Source organism: Muscardinus avellanarius, assembly GCF_963383645.1.
Source record: "Muscardinus avellanarius genome assembly, chromosome: 14".
Taxonomy (NCBI): Eukaryota; Metazoa; Chordata; class Mammalia; order Rodentia; family Gliridae; genus Muscardinus; species Muscardinus avellanarius.
The window spans coordinates 81741699-81763833 of NC_137800.1; the positions used below are offsets into that span (position 1 = coordinate 81741699).

General features: G+C 45.0%; 1 protein-coding gene across 1 annotated transcript; it reads left to right on the forward strand.

Moving 5' to 3' along the window:
- Positions 1–7148: 7148 nt before the first annotated feature.
- LOC308273211 (butyrophilin subfamily 1 member A1-like) lies at positions 7149–14714 on the forward strand (the record flags this gene model as incomplete). Its single annotated transcript, XM_080710300.1, has 7 exons — positions 7149–7224; positions 7445–7792; positions 10929–11210; positions 12454–12603; positions 13574–13594; positions 13688–13714; positions 14041–14714. 7 exons carry the CDS (start codon positions 7149–7151, stop codon positions 14712–14714), a joined length of 1578 nt encoding a protein of 525 aa, XP_080566426.1.
- Between the last annotated feature and the right edge of the window lie 7421 nt (positions 14715–22135).

Consider the following 22135-nt stretch of genomic DNA (forward strand, 5'->3'; position numbering starts at 1 on the left):
TTATTATAAATAAAAGGAGGCTGTCTTTTAGTGCAGGGATTCCCTCAAATACACAGACAGGTATACAGTGACCTACAGGATACTAAACCTCCCTCCCATCTGTTTTGCAAAGACTGCATATTCGTTTTGTTGTTTTGTGAATGTTCAACTAAACTAATGAAGACACTTAATGATATAATGTGCTTGAAAAGTGAGGAGAAATTTTTCCAATACAAAACAAAAACATTTAATGCAAAAGGGCCTAGTTTATCCTTTTGTGAGTGCTGGGCCAAGGTAAGGGAGGGGAGGGGAGGTGCTATGGTGGTGTGGACTGAGAGTCTTCCGTAGACAGGATGAACAGAGAGGCTTCAGCTGCAAATAGCCAGAGCCCTCCAGGGTAGCAAGAACTGCTAGAGGGTTGTGGAGAATAGAGGGCGTGGGAGCCCATGGTTTTCTCTTGATTTGTTCTTCTCTAGGCTGAAGCTCCTGGCAGACTCATCAGTATCCTGCCGCCTCAGAAAGGATGTGAATGGCAGTGTCCCCAAACTTTCCTCATGTGTCTGCTCACCCTCCTTCTCCTGCATCTGCCTCAACTGGATACAGGTAGATCTCTTCGCTTCCCCAACCCCTACCACCTCTGCTTGCTGGGTTAAAGTGTTTCTATAAATATAAATAATCACATAGTTCTTCCTGGCAGTCCTTACTGGGATTATTCCTGAGGTGAGAAATAAGATGTGTGAAGGAGTCTACCTTTTGCCTGGGCCTAGTCCCTGTCTCGCATCCTATCAGATCCTGCTCCTCATTTTCTAGCAGGTCACTTTGAAGTCCTTGGACCTCTAGAGCGCATCCTGGCTTTGGTGAGTGCAGACTGTGCTGCCCTGTCACCTTTCATCCAGGGGGAACCCAGAGCACATGGAGCTACAGAGGTTCCGGAGCACCTTCTTCCCGGCCATGTTAGCATACCATACCATCACGAGCAAGAGCAGAAGGAAGACCAGATGCTGCGTACCATGGAGAGCGATGCTGGTAGAGGACATCATCTCTGCAAGATTTGCCATGGTGAGCATTCACAGCTTCAGGGCCTTTGACGGAGGGGTATATGGGTCTTCCTTCAGAGATAAACAGTCCATGGAGAAGGACTGCAAGTTTCTGGTGAGTGGATGGATTTTGACCTCTTCAGTGACACCAACAGTATATGTGAAAGTGCTTTATAAACTTTAAAATCATAACAGCATTTTGAAGCATTATCACTATGCTAGTAATGTGCTAAGAAACAGAATCTGTACATACCTTAGTACCTTTTGATATTTGTCTTTACTTGATTTCTAATTTGAAAACTATCTTGATGAAATCAGGATCTTTGATCCAGAAAAACGGGCCCTTGGTCGGCAGCAGTGTGTGTAGCTCACAGGTTTTTATATGTAGTGAAAAAAATTATCACGGAAATTACTTCTGAAAGCCTTAAGGTCTGTTAACTCTTGAAAGAAATATACGTGTGTGTGTGTGTGTGTGTGTGTGTGTGTGTGTGTGTCACACACACACACACACACACACACACACATAAATTTGACCAAATACCTAATGGCTTTATTATGAAACTCCATACATGGTTTTCTATGCCCCAAGTACTGGAATTACAAGCATGCACCACCATACCTGGCCCTCTATTTGTGTGTGTGTGTGTAGTACCAGGGATGGAACCTAGGGACATTCTACCTCCAAGCTACACCCTCAGTCCTATTTTTTATTCTTTATTTTGAAACAGGGTCTCACTGAGTTGCAAAAGGCCTCACTAAGTAGCTGAGACTTCTGCGAACCAGGATCCTCTTGTCTCAGCCCCCCAAATGCTGAGATTACAAGTGTGCACCACCACGCCCAGCTCCTCTATTCCCTTTGAAATGTCTCTACTCCCAAATTTTTATGGGCTACTGTTTTTCTCCCTATAAATATTATAGCCTTGTAAGGCTCCCAGAAGGATACCCACTGAGAGATTAAGACCAGCCTCTCTCTCCACAGCTCTGGACTCTGACCCTCACATCAGTATGGAAGTTCAAGAGAGTGGCAAGATCCTGCTTCACTGCGTCTCAGTGGGGTGGTGTCCATGAGCCCTGATGAGGAAGGCCTGTTCACTGTGGCAGTTTTCATGATCATCAGAGACAGTGCCATAGAAAACGTGTCTTGCTGCATCCAGAACGTTCTTCTTGGCCAAGAGAAGGAAGCAGGATTTCCATACCAGGTCAGTGGGACCAACGCTGGATTCCTATGTTGACACAGCTTCAGGGCTGCAGGACCTGAGACACTTGCCCAAACATAACTGCATGGAAGACTTGTCCACTTTTCCATTCAGTTCTGCAAAGTCTGCTGCCCACTGTCTTGAGGGAAGTCCCACATATTTCACTAGGTGTATAAGGATTCCGAAGGTTTAAACTTCATATAGATCTCAAAGAGATTCCAGCTTTTACTGGAAAATAATACTCAGAGAATATAATAGCCCTACCACATCCATTGGTTTTACATCCATGAATTCAGACAATTATGAATAGAAAATATTCATTAAAAAATTTGCATCTAGCTGGGCATGGTGACCCACGCTTGTAATTCTAGTACTTGTGAGGCTGAGACTAGAGGATCCGGGTTCGCAGCCAACCTCAGCTACTTATGAGGCCCTCTGCAACTTAGTGAAACCCCGTTTCAAAATAAAGAATAAAAAATAGGGCTGGGGTTATACTTCAAAGATAGAATGCCACTGCTTTCCATCCCCAGTACCATACACCAAAAAAAAAAAAAAATTTTTTTCCATCTAGCGGCGTGTAGTGTGAATGCCTGACATTCCAGGGCTTGGGGAGCTGAGACAGAAGAATCACAGGTTTGCGGCCAGCCTCAGCAACTTAGCAAGACCCTCAGAAGCTAGGCATGGGGACAGATGCCTGTCATCTCAGTAATTGGGGGGCTGAGACAGGAGGATCATAGGTTCCCAACTAGCCTCAGCTACTTAGTGAGAGCATCTTCAATTTAGTGAGACCCTGTTTCAAATTAAAGAATAAAAAAATAGGGCTGGGGGTGTAGCTCAGAGGTAGAATGCCCCTGGGTTCTATCCCCTGCACACCTATAATTCCTGTACTTGGGAGTCTGAGACAGGAGAATCCTAAGTTTGAGGCCAACCACAGCAACTCAGTGAGACCCTGTTTTGAAATTAAAAGTCTGACTTTCTCAAAATTCTGTAAGTTAACTCTTGCTTACAGCTATCCTATTCAAGAAAAACTGTTGAACCTTAAGAACAGAAAATTCTGTCAGTGCAATGTGCCCTATTCCATAACTGTTCCACGACTCCCAGCACCCACTGCACCTACTGTAGATGTGGCCCTGGGCTTCCAGTTCCCGGGTATAACTAAGTCTTTCAGCATGTAAAGCCAAAAGGAACTTCCTGCAGATTTCAGAGAACAAACTGAAAGAGTATGTTCATGGCGATTTTTCAGTAATCAGATATCCACAGAAGAGAACAGTTGTTTCATTGTATGCTTTATTCAGGTATTCCAGTTTCCTTCTAGCATCTTTAATATAAATGATAATTGGCATAATTTTGTTTTCTAAGGGAACTCAGAAAAGGGCTTGAAAAACTGAGTTTTGGTCTCCGATGTTCCACAAACATTTCTTACACCACCTCTCGCTGCAGAACAGGAGAGGAACAATCGTGTGTTGGCTCTACACTTCTTAGTTTACTTCCCAAGCATCCAAAGCCTCAGAATACATGAAAATGAGAAATCCTTACAGCCTCGCCATTCTTTTTTTCCTTTTTTTTTTTTTTTTACAGCTCTGGGAATGGAACCCAGGGGCATTTGACTTCCAAGCTACACCCGCTGCCCTGTTTTGTTTTTTTTTTTGCTTTTTTTTTATTCTTTATTTTGAAACAGGGTCTCACTAAGTTATGGAGGGCCTCACTAAGTAGCTGAGGCTGTCCGCGAACCGTGATCCTCCGGTCTCGGCCTCCCAAATGCTGGGATTACAAGCGTGTGCCACCACGCCCGGCTCTCTCCATTCTTGAAGGTGGAAAGAAAAAAGAGATGGTGCTCATTTGTCACCTTCAAGACCCTGACCCACAGAGGGGCAGGATTTCAACTTCCTTGCCCTTCCAAGATCATTCTGATCTGGGAGTTTCTAGCTCTACACAGTCACTTGGAAGAGTCCCCAGCAAAACAGAGACCACAACAGTAGCCCAGATATAAACACACCCTTTATTGTTTCTTTCCTGTCTCATTTCAGTCCTTCACAGTGGTTTCTGGGATCACTTCCTAAACAGTTGCATCTGAATCTTTATCTCAGGGTCGGTTTGGGGGAAGCCAACTAAGAGAAGCCATGATTAGGGAACAGTGACAGATTTGATAAGAAAGCAGGGTGACATCCATCCCAAAGTGAGTAGATAGGCTGCTCCTAAAATGTCCCAGTTCTGTTCCTGTCCCACTGTGCATTCCTCACCCCTAGAAGGATACACCCTGCCGGAATGGAGTATCTCACTGGGCCATAGGCAGAGAAAAAAGGTAGGACAAACAGTGATGGAAGATGTCCAGAGGCTGCAGTGGTGGATTCTGGGCTGAACTGAGAGGAGTCCACACAGTTCTGGTCTTCCTCCAGTTCCCCTAGTCCCTCCTAGCTCAGTTCAACCTCATTTTATTGTTGCCCATAAGGTCCCTGTCCATCCTCTTCTTTGTTCTAGGAACCCTCCATCAAGAGTATTTCTAGAAAGCTGACCCAGAGCTCAGCCTCCTGATCCTCAAGGTACATTTGACCTTCCTCTACCCCAACTAACTCATCTTCCACACACACATCCCATGCTATCTCCACACTTCCTCTCCACCCACCCTTCACATGAAAACTCTGCTGTGATATAACATGGTGTCGCCTTGACCTGGGCCTGGTAACAGAAATTATTTCAGTATAACATGGAAATGTCATTAGGTCATTTCTGGCTGTTGCTGGCATGGCACTTGTGCGTGCCCCCAAAAAGAGCCGTGACCACAAGCTCGGGAGCCAGCCACAGAGCACAGCACTAGTGATGCCATTCACTCCGCAAACAAGTGGGATCCCGAGCAACTTAGCGAGACCCTGTTTCAAAATGGAAACCAAAATAGGGTGGGGGGTGTAGTTCAGAGGTAGAATGCCCCTGGGTTCAAACCACAGGGCCAGAAAAACATGTAGATAAGTTTCAGATAAAACAAGCATTTAAAGAGGTGATTTCTGGGGAATGAGGAGGCATATGTAGGAAGTGAGGCTGCACTTTGCTTAAGGTCTCTTACCCTGTTTGGGGTGTGTGTGTGTGTGTGTGTGTGTGTGTGTGTGTGTGTGTTTCACTAAGCATTCTACCTCCAAGTTACTCTCTTAGCCCTATTTTATATTTTATTTTAAAACACTGTTTTGCTAAATTGCTGAGGCTATCTTTGAACTTGCAATCCTCTTGTCCCAGCCTCCCAAGTATTGAGATTACTGGTGTGTACCACCATGCCCAACCCATTTGTTTGGTGTGTGTGTGTGTGTGTGTGTGTGTGTTTACTGGGGAGTGTATGTGTGTGTGTGTACATGTGTGCATGCTTTTTACTGAGGACCGAACCCAAAGGCATTCTATCTCTGAGCTAAACCCCCAGCCCGATTTTATTTTTTATTTGGAAACAAGGCCTCTCTAAGTTGCAGAGGACCTTGCTAAATTGTTGAAGCTGGCTTTGAACCTGTGATCCTCCTGTCTCAGCCTTCCAAGTACTGGGATTACAAGTGTGTGTCACCACACCCAGCTTTTCTATTTGGCTTTTTAAGTTCTCTCAAGATAAATTTTGCCCATCCCATAATGAGAATATAAAATAACAACCCTTGGTGTTAGAGGGATTAGGTGAGAAGGACACATCATTGGACAGTGGGCCGGGCTCAACATTTTAAATTTTATTTTGTGGTTTTTGGGTATTTAGCTCAGAGGCATTCTACATCAAAGCTATACCTGCAGCCCTGTTTAAGGAATCGCTGACTGTCCTATCACAAGTTGCTTTGGGATAGGACTCAGCAGGGAAACGGCTTGGCCTCACCAGGAGCTAGTGGATTAGGTCACTGGCACAGAAGCTTCCATGGGCACAAGGAAGGAGACGGCTGCATGGCAAACCTGAGGCTGCTGCTGTGACCTCGACCCTTTCACTCTTCAACCCCCAGAAATAATAACAATAAAAATTTACCTTCTGTTTTTCTACCCCTCAGAAACCCCCTCCTTCCCAGAATATACACACCAGGCCACCTGGGGGCTGGCTTTCCTGAGAGCACCTCCCCTTCCTTCTCCTGCTGGCTTTTAACTTTTGCCCCTGGGGCCACAGCTGGCCTTTTCAGTTGGTAGCAGAAGCTTCTTGGCTATTTCCTCCAGGATTCTGAGGTCAGTAGGTGCTCTTAGCTCAGTCCCTTTCAATGAACATGGAAGGGCTAGCCTCTTCTGCCTTTCTTCTTCCCAAGTCCCAGGCCCTCTGCACTTCCAGCTTTCCTTTTTTTGGGGGGTTGGGGGGGCACTAGGTATTAAACCTAGGAAAATTCTACCTCCAAACTAGACCCCCAGCCCTATTTTTTTTTAATTTGGAAATAGTGTCTCACTAAATTGTTGACAGCCTCTCTTAACTGCTGAGGCTGGCTTCAAACCTGCGATCCTCCTGTCTTAGCTTTCCAAATACTGGGATTACAGGCATGTGCTACCATGCCCCGCTATTTTCTCCCATCTTTCTCTCTTTCTCCTCCATTTCATACCTTTATGGCCATTTATAAATGTAAATAACAGATTATTGTAAAGCAGGCTTTTTTCTTTTTAAATGCAGTGATGCCCAGATTTGTACATTTAGATGCAAGCCTCTAAAGGGCACTATGGCTTGTGGCTCTTGAGACCAAGTGTGCTCAGGGGCCGAAGACCCAGTTTGTCCTTTCGTGCATGCATGGCTATCCTCAGGGAGGTGAGGGGGCAGGTGCTGATGGTGGTATGGACTGAGAATCCCCACTTGACCCGAGGAATGGTTTCAGCTACAAATGACCAGAACACTCCAGGTTGGCAAGAACTGCTGTAGGGCTAGAAGCCGATGCTTTTCTCTGGACTGTTCTTCTCCAGGCTTAAGATCCCGGTGGACTCACATCAGTATCCTGCTGCCCCAGAGAGGTCTGAGATGGCAGTTTCCCCGAATCCCCTCCTGGAGTGTCTGCTCACCCTGGCGCTCCTCTGGCTGCCCCAGCTGGGTGCAGGTAGGACTCCTCCCTATTGTCTCACTCTGTGCCCTGCAGGGCTGAAATGTCCCAATAAATATAAATGACCCCATTAGGTTCTCCTTGGAAATTTACAGGTATTGGGGTTAGGGTTAATGGACTCCTGAGGGTTGTCAGAGGAGTCGGGACACAGTTCAAGGGACAGTCTATGTGCTCCTGGCTAGTCTCCACACCTGGTCTGACTCTATTTGTTCGGCAGCTTACTTCGATGTGGTTGGACCCCCGGAACCTATCCTGGCCATGGTGGGCGCGGACGCTGAGCTGCCCTGTCATCTGTCCCCAAACCTGAGCGCAGAGCACATGGAGCTGCGGTGGTCCCGGCAGGCGCCGTCGCCAGCCGTGCTCCTGTACCAGGACCTGCAGGTGCAGGAGGGAGAGCAGATGCCTAAGTACCGCGGGAGGGCAACGCTGGTACAGGACGACCTCTCGGTGGGCCGTGCAGCGGTGAGGATCAGTGGTGTCAGAGTGTCCGACGAGGGCGAGTACCGCTGCTTTTTCAGGGAGAACAGGAACTACGGAGAGGCCAGCGTGCATCTGAGAGTGGCCGGTGAGCAGACCCGAGGGCTTGGACTTTCTTTGGTGACTCCCATGTGAATATATCTTTCCTTGAGCCAGTTACCTTGGAAACCATCAAATTTACCCTCAACACCCCTTTTAGGCTAAAGAGAGTTGAGGGACCTAGAATAGGAGACAAGCGGAAAGGTTCTTTTAGAGTTTTACTTCCATCATCTCTGCCCTTTCCCCTCAAGGAAAGCTTAAGAATCCCCCATATGAAATTAATAAAATACTTGTAGGATGTAATGGCCATATAGCATATTTTTTTTTCTTTTATCTTTTTTGGTGGTACTAGTGTTCCTGGAAACCCTTCTACCTCCAGGCTACAATCCCAGACCTATTTTTTATATTTTTATTTGGAAACAGGGTCTCTTAAGCCAGCAAGGCTGGCTTCGAACCTGCGGGATCCTCCTATCTCCGCCTCCCAAACAGAGGGGTTAAAAGCGTGCGCCACCACGACCGGCTATATAAGTACATCATTATTTACTCAACCAGTATACAGAATCAGACACATAAGCTGTGACTATTTCCTGCCGTTTGTAAGGCCGCAGTGCGCACCTGCACGCTTAGAGACTGCTATATGGATCAGTCTGTAAGGCCTGGCACCATAAAACATGCCCTTTGCTAACATTTTCAACCCACCTGGAAAGGGGTCTACTTTGATTTTTTTTTTTTTTTTTTTTGCTTTTGCTTCAAGCTGAAATTCAGGGAGACACAATAAAGGAAATGGTTAGCATTCTGGAGAAAAGTATGCATCCTGGTATGGCTTTCCCACACAGGAGTGACTGGCTTTAAGCACATTTCTGAACTCTTTTCTGCTGTAAAACTGGAGAAGCATTTGTTCAGCAAAGATTTATAAGAATGAACTAAAACCAGACAATCTATAACAGACTGCCTTGTCAAATCTAAAATCATGATATAAAATCATGTAAGTTATTATTACTGTGTCTTTGACTACTCTAAATGTATAATATAGCCAGGTGTGGTGGCACATGCTTGTAATCCCAGTACTTGGGAGGCTGAAACAGGAAGATCTTAGGTTCAAGGATAGCCTCAGCAAGTAGTGAGATTGGAATTAATCTAGCAAGACCCCGTTTCCAAGTAAGAAGTAAAAGTTAGGCTGGGGGTGTGGCTCAAAGGTAGAATGCCTCTGGGTTCAAACCCCAGTACCACCAAATTAAAAAAAAGAAGAATAAAAACAGGGCTGGAGGTGTATTTCGGAGGCAGAATGCTCCTTGGTTCAATCCCCAATGTCACACAAATTAAATGTATAATATACAAATATATACCATATATATGGCAATACATATCTATGTATATACATAGATATATACATATATGTACACCATATATATCACTACATATGTATATATACATGTATATATATAATCTATCATATATGATTTTCATTTCATTTTTAGGGAACAGGTTTTTTTTTTTTTTGCGGGTCTGGGGATGGAACCCAGGGGCATCCTACCTCTGAGCTACACCCCCTGCCCTATTTTTTATTCTTTATTTTGAAACCAGGTCTCACTGAGTTGCAGAGGGCCTCACAAAGCAGCTGAGGCTGTCCACAAACTGCAGTCCTCCATGTCTCAGCCTCCTGAATGGGATTACAAGCGTGTGCCACCACTCCCGGCTAGGGAACAGTATCTTAAAGCTTAAGAGTGGTTGTAAAAGCGTAGGTTTTTTTAGGAAGGGGCACTGGGTATTGAACTCCAGGGGCATTCTACCTCTAAGCTACACCCCCAGTTCTATTTTGTTTTTATTTTAAAACGGTCTCACAAGGTTAATGAGAGTCTTACTACTTGCTGAAGCTGTCCTTGGACCTACAATCCTCCTATATCAGTCTCTCAAGTACCGGGATTACAAGTACGCACATTGGAATTACAAGTGTGCACCACCATGCCTGGCTCAAAACCTAGATATTTGATGCCATAAAACAGTTGCTAAGACCGGGCATGGTGGCATTTACCTGTAGTTCCAGTACTTGGGAGACTAAGAAGTATTACAGATTCAAGGCTAGACTCAGCAACTTAGTGAGACCCTGTTTCAAACAAAAATAAAAGGGGCTGAGGGTATAGCTCAGAGGTAGAATGCCCCTGGGTTCAATCCCCAGTACCACAAATAAACAAGACAAAAAAAAACCCTTCTAACTTTTATGAGAGATAGACACTTTTCAGTATCTGACGAAAGTGGCAGCCCCAAGAATATACATTCTTATATAGACATACAAATTTGGAATATAGTCAGTTGTGGACATGTATTTAAGGATTCTTCTCTGTAACTCTGTTTTTCTGTACCCTGGGGAATTGTTAATTTTTTTTAACTGATAGAAAAAGCAACTTTATGGTGATTTTTGCTAGAGCATAGTTATGTGAGGAAAGATGAAATTAAAATCATTTAAGAAAATTCCTGAATCAGTATCACAGGTAAAGGAAACTTTAGTCATCATCTACTATCTCAGAGAAAAAAAGTCCTCCAACTTCTTTTCTCTTTAAGAACACTCTTCTATTTATCTTTAAATTTTCTAATTCTAATTCCCCTCCTCTCCAAAGCCATTTGATAGTAACTCCAATCACAGTTTTTTCTCATATCTGAAACTCCCAGCCTATACTAGCACCCACCTCTGAACTATTTGTCTTTCTGTTCCTGCTGGCTGAACAAGCGTCCATCTAACTCCCTCCCACATTCCAAAGGCTAGATCCTGATAAGGCACTCATTTCTGATAAGATAGATATATAAATTCCTTTTATTGATATTATAGTCTCCTTGTGTAATGAAATATGGGAAGGAATCTTGCCCATTTTCAGTTCACTTTTGCTTTTTTTTTTTCTATTTCTCAAACTATAGCCGTAAGACTCCCAGAAGAGCCAGGCTTGGTGGCACATGCTTGTAATCTCAGCATTTGGAAGGCTGAGACTGGAGGATTGCAGTTCATGGACAGCTTCATCTACTTAGTGAGGCCCTCTGCAACTTAGTGAGACCCTGTCTCAAAATAAAAAATTGGGCAGGGGGTGTAGCGCGGAGGTAAAATCCCTCTGGGTTCCATCCCCAGACCTGCAAAAAAACCAAAAAACTCCCAGAAGGATACCCACTGAGAATAAGACCAGCTTCTCTCTCCACAGCTCTGGGCTCTGACCCTCACATCAGTATGGAAGTTCAAGAGAACGGAGAGATCCTGCTCCAGTGCACCTCAGTAGGATGGTATCCACAGCCCCAGGTGCAGTGGAGAACTCCCAGTGGAGAGAAGTTTCCTTGTATATCAGAGTGCATGAACCCTGATGAGGAAGGCCTGTTCACTGTGGCAGCTTCCATGATCATCAGAGACAACTCCATAAAAAATGTGTCCTGCTGCATCCAGAATGTCCTTCTTGGCCAGGAGAAGGAAGCAGGGATTTCCATACCAGGTCAGTAGAACCAAGGCTGGATTCCTGTGCTGACCCAGCTTCAGGATTGCAGGACATGAGACATCTACCCAGATGTCAGTTCATGGCACAGTTTTTCATTTCCCACTTGGGCGCTTGCCCACTGACATGAGGAAGCCCCACCACCTTCACTAGAAGAATAAAGATGCTGAAGGCATAGATTCTACCTAGATCTCATAAAATTTCAGACTTCTCATTTGAAGAGAGCTCTCGGAGATAGAGAAGCTTTGTATCTCGTGGCCTTTCTGACCTCAGTCCATTTCTCCTTTTCCACCCTTACCATCTCCTCGCCTCATCCCATGCTAGAGTTGAGCCTAGGTTTTCAGAGTCTTCAAGAAAGTAGATACTCTGGTTCATTTTTTATTTTTTTATTTTTAATTTTGGCTGCAGTGGGAATTGAACTCAGGGGTATACTACCTCTGCGTTACACCCTCCAGCCCCATTTTATTTTTTATTTACTTTATTTATTTATTTTGCAGTACTGAGGATGGAACCTGGGGTATTTTACCTCCGGGCTACACCCCAACCCTATTTTTTATTCTTTTGAAACAGTCTCACTGAGTTGCAAAAGGCTTCACTAAGTAGCTGAAGCTGTCTGAGAACCATGATCCTCCTGTCTCAGCCTCCCAAATGCTGGGATTACAAGCATGTGCCAAAACCCCCAGCTTTTTATTTATTTATTTATTTATTTATTTATTTATTTATTTATTTATTTATTTATTTTAAACAGTGTCTTGCTAGGTTGATGAGCGTTTTCCTATTTGCTGAGGCTGTCCTCAAAGCTGTGATCCTCCTGTCTCAGCCTCCAAGTACTAGGATTACAAGTATTTACCACCACACCTAGCCTACCTCTGGTTTAGGCAGGAATTTTTTTTTTTGCATTTGGTCAATGTGTCCTACTTTGATACCCACAGAGGTGACCTTTCTTCTTCCTAGTTACCGCCTTCATCCCTGTGGCTCTTATTCTGCATTGATAATTAAGGAAGGATCTCTATAATAACATGATTTGGTCCATCATATGTTCTGCCCCTAAGTGACTCCTGTGTTTAGCCAAAGGTCATTTTTTTCTGAGAAGCTTAGAGTTGCACTGGAGGGACTGTTTTGCCATGGGAGGGACAGAGGTGGCCTGGGTCACCCCTCTTCCAAACCCCTTAGCATCAGGAAAGAAGCTGGATTTGCTCAGTTTCCCAACTCAAGAGTGTCCTTCTTGGGGGGTTTGTTTTAGCTCCCTTCTACCCAAGGTTGGCTCCCTGGATGGTGGTCGTGGCTGTCTCCCTGGTGGTCTTAGGACTTCTTACCATTGGGTCCATATTTTTCATTTGGAGACTATACAAGGAAAGAGCCAGAGAGAGGAGGAGCGAGTTCAGCTCTAAAGGTAAGTCAGAGAATCCACAAGGTGACTTGCCAGGAGTGCTTCAGAGAAAGTTTGAATACATGCCGTTAGGATAACTTCCTAGAGGAAGATAAGATTCTAGGATTCTGAAAGTTGCAAGGAACTCTAAGGCTTCTGAAATCTTAGATAACTAATATGGAGAAGAGAGGTTCGAGAGGTTCCAGGCACAAAAGAGTCAAAAGCAATCCTAATAGGCACATGTACACTTTGTGTGTGTGTGTGTGTGTGTGTGTGTGTGTTACTGGGTATTGAACCCAGGGGCTTTCTACCTCCGAGCTACACCCCACCCCTATTTTTTTTTTTTTTTTTTTTTTGGTGGTACTGGGGGTGGAACCCAGAGGCTTTCTACCTCCGGGCTATACTCCCAGACCTTTTTAAAAATATTTTATTTGGAAACAAGGTCTCACAAAGTTGCTGAAAGCCTCACTAAGTAGCTGAGGCTGGCTTCGAACCCGTGTGATCCTCCTCTTTCAGCCTCCCAAGCGCGGGGATTACAAGCGTGCACCACACCCGGCCTCCCTATTTTTTATTATTTATTTTTAAACAGGGTCTCACTAAATTGCCTTACTAAGTAGCTAAGGCTGGCCACGAACCTTTGATCCTCCTGTCTTAGCCTCCCAAATGCAGGGATTACAAGTGTGCGTAACCACACCTGGCCCAGTTGGCATTTTAAACTCAGTGCCAAGCCCTGGACCCTACTTCCCACCCCCTCAATTCAGTTTCCCAGTAATGATCATGTTATTGAAGATCTGGTTCCAACCCAGTAGGAACTTCCTGCATATTTCCTAGAAAACAAAACAAAATCCTGTTCTTGATGTATTGATAATATTTCAGGTATCAGGCAGTCATGAATTAAACAGTTCCTCCTCTTTGTTTTTCTCTAGCCAGTCTTATCCCCTCCCTTGTGTCTATTATAAAAAGCCATTGAGATACTTTTTTTTTTTTTTTTCAGAAAAACTTCTGGAAGAACTCAGTAAGTTCTATGTTTTTGTCACAATTTTATCTGCAAGGTTTTGTCTCTCTTACTTTGTAATTTGTCACTGACAATCCCTCTCTTTCATTGCAGAATGGAAAAAGGCTACATTGCATGCAGGTCAGTAGCTCCAAATATCTCAAGGCCTCTCCGGCCCTGTCCCCAGGGACTCAGAGTCTTGTGGGACTTGGACCTGGGAATACTGACACACTTCTGTGTAAGAGGGTAAATGGCTAGGATACAGCCCCCTTTGACAGTGTCCCAGTAGACAGTCAGTTCTCACATCACCCTGTGGCCACTGATGAGGAGGGAGGGAGCTGGATGGAGTGAAAATTGCTGGGAGGCCCTTGGGAGGCCAGCCACCTTAGCACACCGCTGTGTGTTCTGGAGAAGAAGGGACAGGCCCTGGGACCTCTCACATCCACTGATGGTCATGCTCTTTCCAGTTGATGTGACTCTGGATCCAGACACTGCCCATCCCCACCTATTTCTGTATGAAGATTCAAAATCTGTTCGACTGGAAGATTCCCGTCAAAAACTGCCTGAAAATCCAGCGAGGTTCGACTCCTGGCCCTGTGTGCTGGGCCGCGAGGCCTTCACTTCCGGAAGACATTACTGGGAGGTGGAGGTGGGAGACAGGACCGACTGGGCAATTGGCGTGTGTCGGGAGGACGTGACAAAGAAAGGTTTTGACCCCATGACCCCTGACAATGGGTTCTGGGCTGTAGAGCTCTATGGGAATGGATACTGGGCCCTCACCCCGCTGCGGACCCCTCTCCCATTAGCAGCCCCCCCTCGCCGGGTTGGGATTTTCTTGGACTATGAGGCAGGAGACATCTCCTTCTACAACATGACTGATGGGTCTCTCATCTACACTTTCCCCAGCCTTTCTTTCTCTGGCTCTCTCAGGCCCTTCTTTTGCTTGTGGTCCTGTGGTAAAAAGCCCCTGACCATCTGCTCGGTTGCTGATAGGCTGGAGGGAGTCACTGTGGTTGCTGAAGTCCAGGACCTTTCTCAGGACATCCCATTGACCCCCGTTGGGGAGGACTCTGCCCCTGCTGAAGTAGACACTCTGCATTTTAAACTCATCCCTCCCCAGCCCAGCCCAGGAGCACCCTAAGGATGACCCCAGCTCAATCGCTTTTCTTAGCTCTCACCTCTTTTACCCTGTCTCCTCCATCAGCTCCCAGCCTTATGCCACCCCTGCTTCTTCCTGCTGGATAGTGATTGATTTGTCTTGGGGAGGTGGTGCTGCTGCTGCTACTAGAGAGCCCGGGGAGTGGGACCATCCTATCTGTTTCTGTTCCAATATTTGGGGGATGGAGGTGACTTAAATTGCATCGAGTGTTCTCCTATCCCTTAAGACCAAAACCTTCAGAGAAAGACTTCTAGCAAACTCAGAGGTCAGCTCAGGTGAAGATGGCTTAGGTGGGCACGGGGTAGTGGTAGACATCTTGATATCCAGAGTAGACGTATGTGGAGGAACAAAGTTTAGGTGAGCAGAAAAGTGGGAAAGGAAGGTTGTAGGCATTATAATCCCCACAAAGGAATTTAGAAGCCAGTCGTGTATACCTGGCTACCCCTAGAGTTTGGGGACCTTTATCATAAAATTTTCTAGTCATGTCCTATAGGTTAGAGGAGATTGGCCCTGCTTTTGTGGAAGCTGAGCTATGGGCAGAGGGGATACAAGAGGAGTTGAGATGAGCATGGCAGGAGGCTGGACAGAAAGTGTAACAGGGAGAGAATTTTGGATGAAGCTCAAGGGTTGCCTGCATGGTCCTGCCCCATTCTTCTCCCTCCGGTTCTTCCTTGCCTTGTGGTCATCCAACCATGTGGACTCCACAAGTTTCCAGTCTTCTTCTTCTTGGTCTTCCATCTTTCAGTGCTATCCCCACCTTATCAGCCACTGTCTGGCTTCCCCTTAGCCCTCAGGGCCCAGTGTCCAGACCCTCGCTCGGCACACAGCTTCAATGAGCTGCAGCTGCCACCTGCTGCCACACAGTGCCTTTCTCTGTCTTCCCATCCTCGTCCTACATACAGATTCTCCCCAGGGCCCCACTGAATTCTGCCCCCTGGGCTCAGCACAGCTGGGATCCTTGCACCCATTTGTATTCGTCCTGAACATTTCTGTGTATCCTGTGGCCTGTCTTCACAGTGGACTGTAGACACCCAGCAGGTTCACACCTTCCATTTCCATTGTATTTTTCCACTGCCAGGATGGATGTTGCCCATGGTCTGTAACTAATAAATAAGTTTGTTTGATTACTTAAGGCAGCCTTGGAAATTCTTTTTCCCCAACATGTGGGACTGAAACAAAAAAAGCAGAGAGAGGAAACCTGCATGGGAATGCACCTGGCCAAGGCAGTGCTATTCTTAATGATCCAGGGCCCATCCCTAGCCAGACAGCAATGGTTCCTCCAGGCAGGTGCCTGGAGCACCTCGCTGCTTACAAAAAGGCCACGGTGCCCATCCTGCTCTCGGCCCTGCTAGGGAAACGGCTCTGTTTCTGCTGCCGCAAAGGTAACGGCCCTGGGTATGGCAAGTGAAGCCACCTCTTTCATTTCATAGCCCTTTTCCAACAGGAGGAAATATTTGGGAAATCTATACTGGTTATGCCTTGCATGAAAAAAAAAAAAAAAAGCTGGGTGTGGTGGCACACACTTGTAATCCTAGTAGGTGGGAGGCTGAGACAGGAGGATCCCAGGTTCGAGAACAGCTTCAGCAAGTAGTGAAACTCATCAACCTAGCTAGACCCTGTTTCTAAATAAGGAGTAAAATTGATCGGGGGTATAGCTCGGAGTAGAATGGCTCTGGGTTAAATTCTCAGTACCATGTGCACACACACACACACACACACAAAAGAGCCCAGTATGGTGGCAGTGTAATCTGGAATCCTGGTACATGGGAGACTGAGATAGGATCACAGGTTCTCGCCCAGCCTCAGCAACTTAGTGAGGCCCTCTGCAATTTAGAACCTGTTTAAAAAAAAAAAAAAAAAGCCAGGTGTGGTGGCACACGCTTGTAATCCCTGCATTTGGGAGGCTGAGAAAGTATAATCACGGTTCGCAGACAGCCTCAGCTACTACTTAGTGAGGCCCTTTGCAATTCAGTGAGACCCTGTTTCAAAATAAAGAATAAAAAATAGGGCTGGGCCAGGCATGGTGGTGCATGCTTGTAATCCCCGCGCTTGGGAGGCCGAAACAGGAGGATCGCGCAGCTTTGAAGCCAGCCTCAGCTGCTTAGTGAGGCTCTCAGCAACTTCGTGAGACCCTGTTTCCAAATAAGATATAAAAAATATATAGGGCTGGGAGTATAGCCCGAAGGTAGAAAGCCTCTGGGTTCCACCCCCAGTACCACACACACACACACAAAAAAAAAATAGGGCTGTTGTGGTAGCTCAGAGGTAGGATGCCCCTGGATTCCATCCCCAGTACCACACACACACAAAAAAGGATTGGGGGCATAGCTAAGAGGTAGCTATGAGTTCAATCTCTAGTGAAAGGAAGGAAGGAAGGAAGGAAGGAAGGAAGGAAGGAAGGAAGGAAAGGGAAGGGAAAGGAAAGGAAGGATGGATCACTGTCCCGAGGAAAGGCAGTGCACTCTCACTTGAAGGTACTTTAGAGATGTCCACTTTCTCTCCTGTTGCCCCAGGGGAGAGGTACATGGAGGATAGCTGTGCTGTGAATGTAATTTAACCCCTCTGCTGCCCAAGGGGGCAGCATGTGAATCTCTGAAGGTTCACCAAATAGTGGGAAAACCATCTCATTATTCTCCCACATTATATTTCTCATGATTCATCTAAAAACCAACTTTTCACGCCAGGCGCGGTGGCACATACTTGTAATTCTAGTAGAGTGCTTGCCTAGAATGCAGCAGGCCCTGGGTTCATCCCCAGCATGATCCCTGAAAATATGACTTTGGAGATTACGTTCCCTGCATCTGAAACCTAGGGGCCACATTCATACCATAGCGGGTACCTCCCTCTGTCATCTCAGATTCTCGCACGCAGTGCCTTCTTTCCTTTGGCCCTCTATCAAACACTAGCAACCTCACTCTCCTTGCCCTACACTATACTTGAAGGAGGAGAATATCCTCTGTCTCTTCTGTAAAAGCATTTACAATTCAAAGAAAAACACAGTCCAAATGTCCTTAAAAAATACTTTGAGATACCTAGGAGTGGTATAGCTGGATCATATGGTGGATCTATTCCCAACTTTCTCAGGAATCTCCACACAGATCTCCATAGTGGCTGAACTAGTTTGCACTCCCACCAACAGTGTAAAAGAGTTCCTCCTTCCCCACATCCTCGCCAGCATTTGTTGTTGTTTGATTTCTTTATGCTTGCTACTCTGACTGGGGTTAGATGGAATCTCAGTGTAGTTTTGATTTGCATCTCCCTGATGGCCAGTGATGAAGAACATCTTTTCATGTATCTATTAGCCCTTTGTATCTCTTCTTTTGTGAAGTGTCTATTTAGTTCATTTGCCCATTTCTTGATTGGGTTGTTTGTTTTGCTAGTGTAGTTCAGAGAAATACAGCAACGTATGCATACCTATGTTCATAGCAGCACAATTTGTAATAGCCAAAATATGGAACCAACCCAGATCACCATCAACAGATGAATGGATAGCAAAACTGTGGGAAATACACACAATGGAATTCTATTCAGCCATAAAGAAGAACAAAATTACATCATTTGCAAGAAGATGGAAAGCCCTGGAGAACATCATGTTAAGTGAGATCAGCCAAGCACAGAAGGAGAAGATACACATGTTTCCTCTAATATGCCCAAACTAGAAAACACAAAGGATACCAGTAGGACCCCAGATATTAGAGGGGAAATACTAGCTAAGTTTTAATGGAAAGATAGGAGAGGAGAAAGACCGATCTGGATTAATGAGGGTCTACACCTGAACATGTGTAAAATTATGAATAAGACATGGTTAACCTGGACAACCATTGGTGGGGGGGGAGGGGGAGGGGGGAGAGGGCACCAAATATAGTATAAATGTATACTACTTATGTTCAATAAAAAATTGTTTAAAAAAAATACTTTGAGAACTTCAGGCAATTTCGTGCCTGGTTTGATGCATAATGTATATCCTAAAATGTATCTGTATGGGAGGCTGAGACAGGAGGATCGCGCAGGTTCAAAGCCAGCCTCAGCCGGGCGTGGTGGCGCACGCTTGTAATCCCAGCATTCGGGAAGCTGAGACCTGGAGGATCGCGGTTCGCGGACAGCCTCAGCTACTCAGTGAGGCCCTCTGCAACTCAGTGAGACCCAGTTTCAAAATAAAGAATAAAAACTAGGGTAGGGGGTGTAGCTTGGAGGTCAAATGCCCCTGGGTTCCATCCCCAGACCCGCAAAAAAAAAGAAAAAAAGAAAAAAAAAAAGCCAGCCTCAGCTAATTAGTGAGGCTCTCAGCAACTTGGTGAGACCCTGTCTCCAAATAAAAAATATAAAATGGGTCTGGGAGTGTAGCCCGGAACTAGAAAGCCTCTGGGTTCCACCCCTAGTACCACCAAAACCATAAATAAATAAAATAAAATGTATCTGTAAAGCTCAGCCAGAATACACAGGGCTGTCACAGGCATCCCTCTCTGAGATTAGAGAGAAAAAAAAGTTTGAGATTTTAATCAGTTCTATGGTTCCTCTTCTTTTTCCCTGTGATCTTCAAGGGAAATGGTCACTGCGTGCCATACTGAGCTGCTGGCAGGTTATCAGGGAACGCTGTGTTCTTCCTTCAGATGTCCCAGTTCCAGCCTCTCTGTGCACACTCCAAGGAAGAATTAATCTGATAAGACTGAGAGCCTGCCAGGGGCTTCCTATCCAGCTGGCACCAACTACTAGAATGAAGCCCCAAGGATGAGGAAATTCCTGGTCTCTGCAATTCTAACTCTATTTCTAAGTCTCCTAAAAGAGAAGAATTGTTACCTGGCTCATGCCTGTCTGAGTCTCCTGAGGCAAAGTCAGAGATACTGTGATTTCAGAAGTACCACAAAGCTCTCTTCCTCCTCCACAAACAAATGCATTATTTTTTAATATCTGATTTTCCTTTTAGGCCAAAAACAAAAGCCATTCCACTCCACCGCTAAATATCAGAATAAAAGTGCACATATCACTAAGATGATAATATATGACTTCATCTCAGACAACCAAGTGCCAGCTCTGGTAGTCGCATGTTTGAAACTTTTAAATAACAGAGTCACTGCCTGACTCTTTTTAAAAGGTTTTGTGGAGCCGGGAGTGTTGGCACAAGCTTGTAATCTCAGCATTTGGGAGGCTGAGACCGGAGGATCACGGCTCACAAACAGCCTCAGCTACTATTTAGTGAAGCCCTTTGCAACTCAGTGAGACCCTGTTTCAAAATAAAGGATAAAAAATAGGGCTGAGGGTGTAGTTCGAAAGGTAGAATGCTCCTGCATTCCATCCCCAGTACCACACGCAAAAAAAAAATAAAAATAAAAAAGTCTTTGTGAGATAACTGAGCTCAAACATTCAGATCAAGAGAAAAGAGTTGTGTGACCTCCCCTCCCCACTTATCAGCAATTTTTCCGCACACATATCCCTCTGTCCACCTCTTTACCCTCAGATCTCAAAGTGCCCACTTGAGAGCACAGTCCCTAGAAGCCCACTCTGACCTTACACACGTTTACTTTTCCTCTTCTTACAGTATCTAACTAGGTTGATGAGAGTCTTACTACTTGCTAAGGCTGTCTTAGCATCTCAAGTACTGGGATCATAGGCTGAAAGTGTATTTATTTATTTATTTATTTTTATTTATTTATTTATTTATTTATTTATTTATTTATTTATTTTGTGGTAGTGAGGATTGAACTCAGGAGCATTCTACTTCCAAGCTACACTTCCAGCCCTATTTTTTATTCTTTTATTTTGAAATAGGATCTCACTAAGTTGCAGAGGGCCTCACTAAGTAGCTGAGGCTGGCTGTGAACTTGTGATCCTCCTGTCTCAGCCTCCCAAATACTGGGATTATAGGTGTGTACTACCATGCCGAACTGAAAGTTTATTTTAAAAAGTAAAAATGAAAATTGAAAGAAAAAACAATCCAGATGTGGTGGCACACGATTGTAATTCCAGCACTTGGGAGACTGAGACAGGAGGATCGTAGGTTTGGCAATTTAGTAAGGCTCTCAGCAAACTAGTGAGACCCTGTTTTCAAATAAGATATGAAATTGAGCTGAAGGTGTAGCTTGGAGGTAGAATGCCACTGGGTTTAATCCCCAGTACCAAAACAAAATAAAACAAGCCAGGGGTGGTGGCAAATCCCTGTAATCCCTATACTTGGGAGGCTGAGACAGGAAGAGCTTAGATTTGAAAATAGCCTCAGCAAGTAGTGAGACTCTCATCAACCTAGCGAGACCTTGTTTCCAAATAAATAAAATCGGCCTGGGGGTCAGCTCAGAGATAGAATGACCTTGGTTCAATCCCCAGTACCAAATAGAAAGAAAGAAAGGAAAGAAAGAAAGAAAGGAAGGAAGGAAGAAAGAAAGAAAGAAAGAAAGAGAAATAAAGAAAGGAAGAAAGAAGAGAGAAAGAAAAAAGGAAAAGAGAAAGAAAAAACAAAAAATATAAAGAGAAAGGAAAATAAATGAAAAGTAAAAATGGCGTGATGGCACTCGCTTGTAATCCCAATACTTGGGAGGCTGAGACAGGAGGATTGAAGGTTCTAGATCTGACGCAGCAATTTAGGCCCTCTGCCATTTAGTAAGACTCTGTTTCAAACAAAAAATAAAAATAAAATAGGGAAAGCCGGGCGTGGTGGCGCATGCTTGTAATCCCAGCATTTGGGAGGCTGAGACCTGGAGGATCGCGGTTCGCCGACAGCCTCAGCTACTTAGTGAGGCCCTCTGCAACTCAGTGAGACCCGGTTTCAAAATAAAAAAAAAAAATAGGGCAGGGGGTGGAGCTTGGAAGTCAAATGCCCCTGGGTTCCATCCCCAGACCTGCCAATAAATGAATAAATATATATATATATATATATATATATATATATATATATATATATATATATGGATGGGGTGTAGCTCAGAGATAGAATGCCCTTGGGTTCAATCCTTGTACACACACACACACACACACACACACACACACACACACACACACACACGTCCAAAATGTCATCACACAAATGACCCAAAGCCAAAACTTGGTTTTCTCCTTTCCTTTAAGAAAATCTATGATCGATTTCAAAATATTTAAACTAATTGTGCTCTTGTAGGAATGAATTTCACAGCAGTTTGAAGTAGTACAAACCGGGTGGCTGTGACCACATAAAAAGAAATGTAAAGAGACGCATTGATGGAGGATAGCGGCAAGCGCAAAGAACATAACAGGCAGAACTAATGGCTTCTTTTTTTAACTTTATTTATTTAGTGGTACTGGGGTTCCTGGAAGCCCTTCTACCTCCGGGATACACTCCCAGACCTATTTTATATTTTTGAAACAGGGTCTCTTAAGCCAGAGTACCTGGCTTCAAACCTGCGCGATCCTCCTGTCTCGGCCTCCCAAGCGCGAGG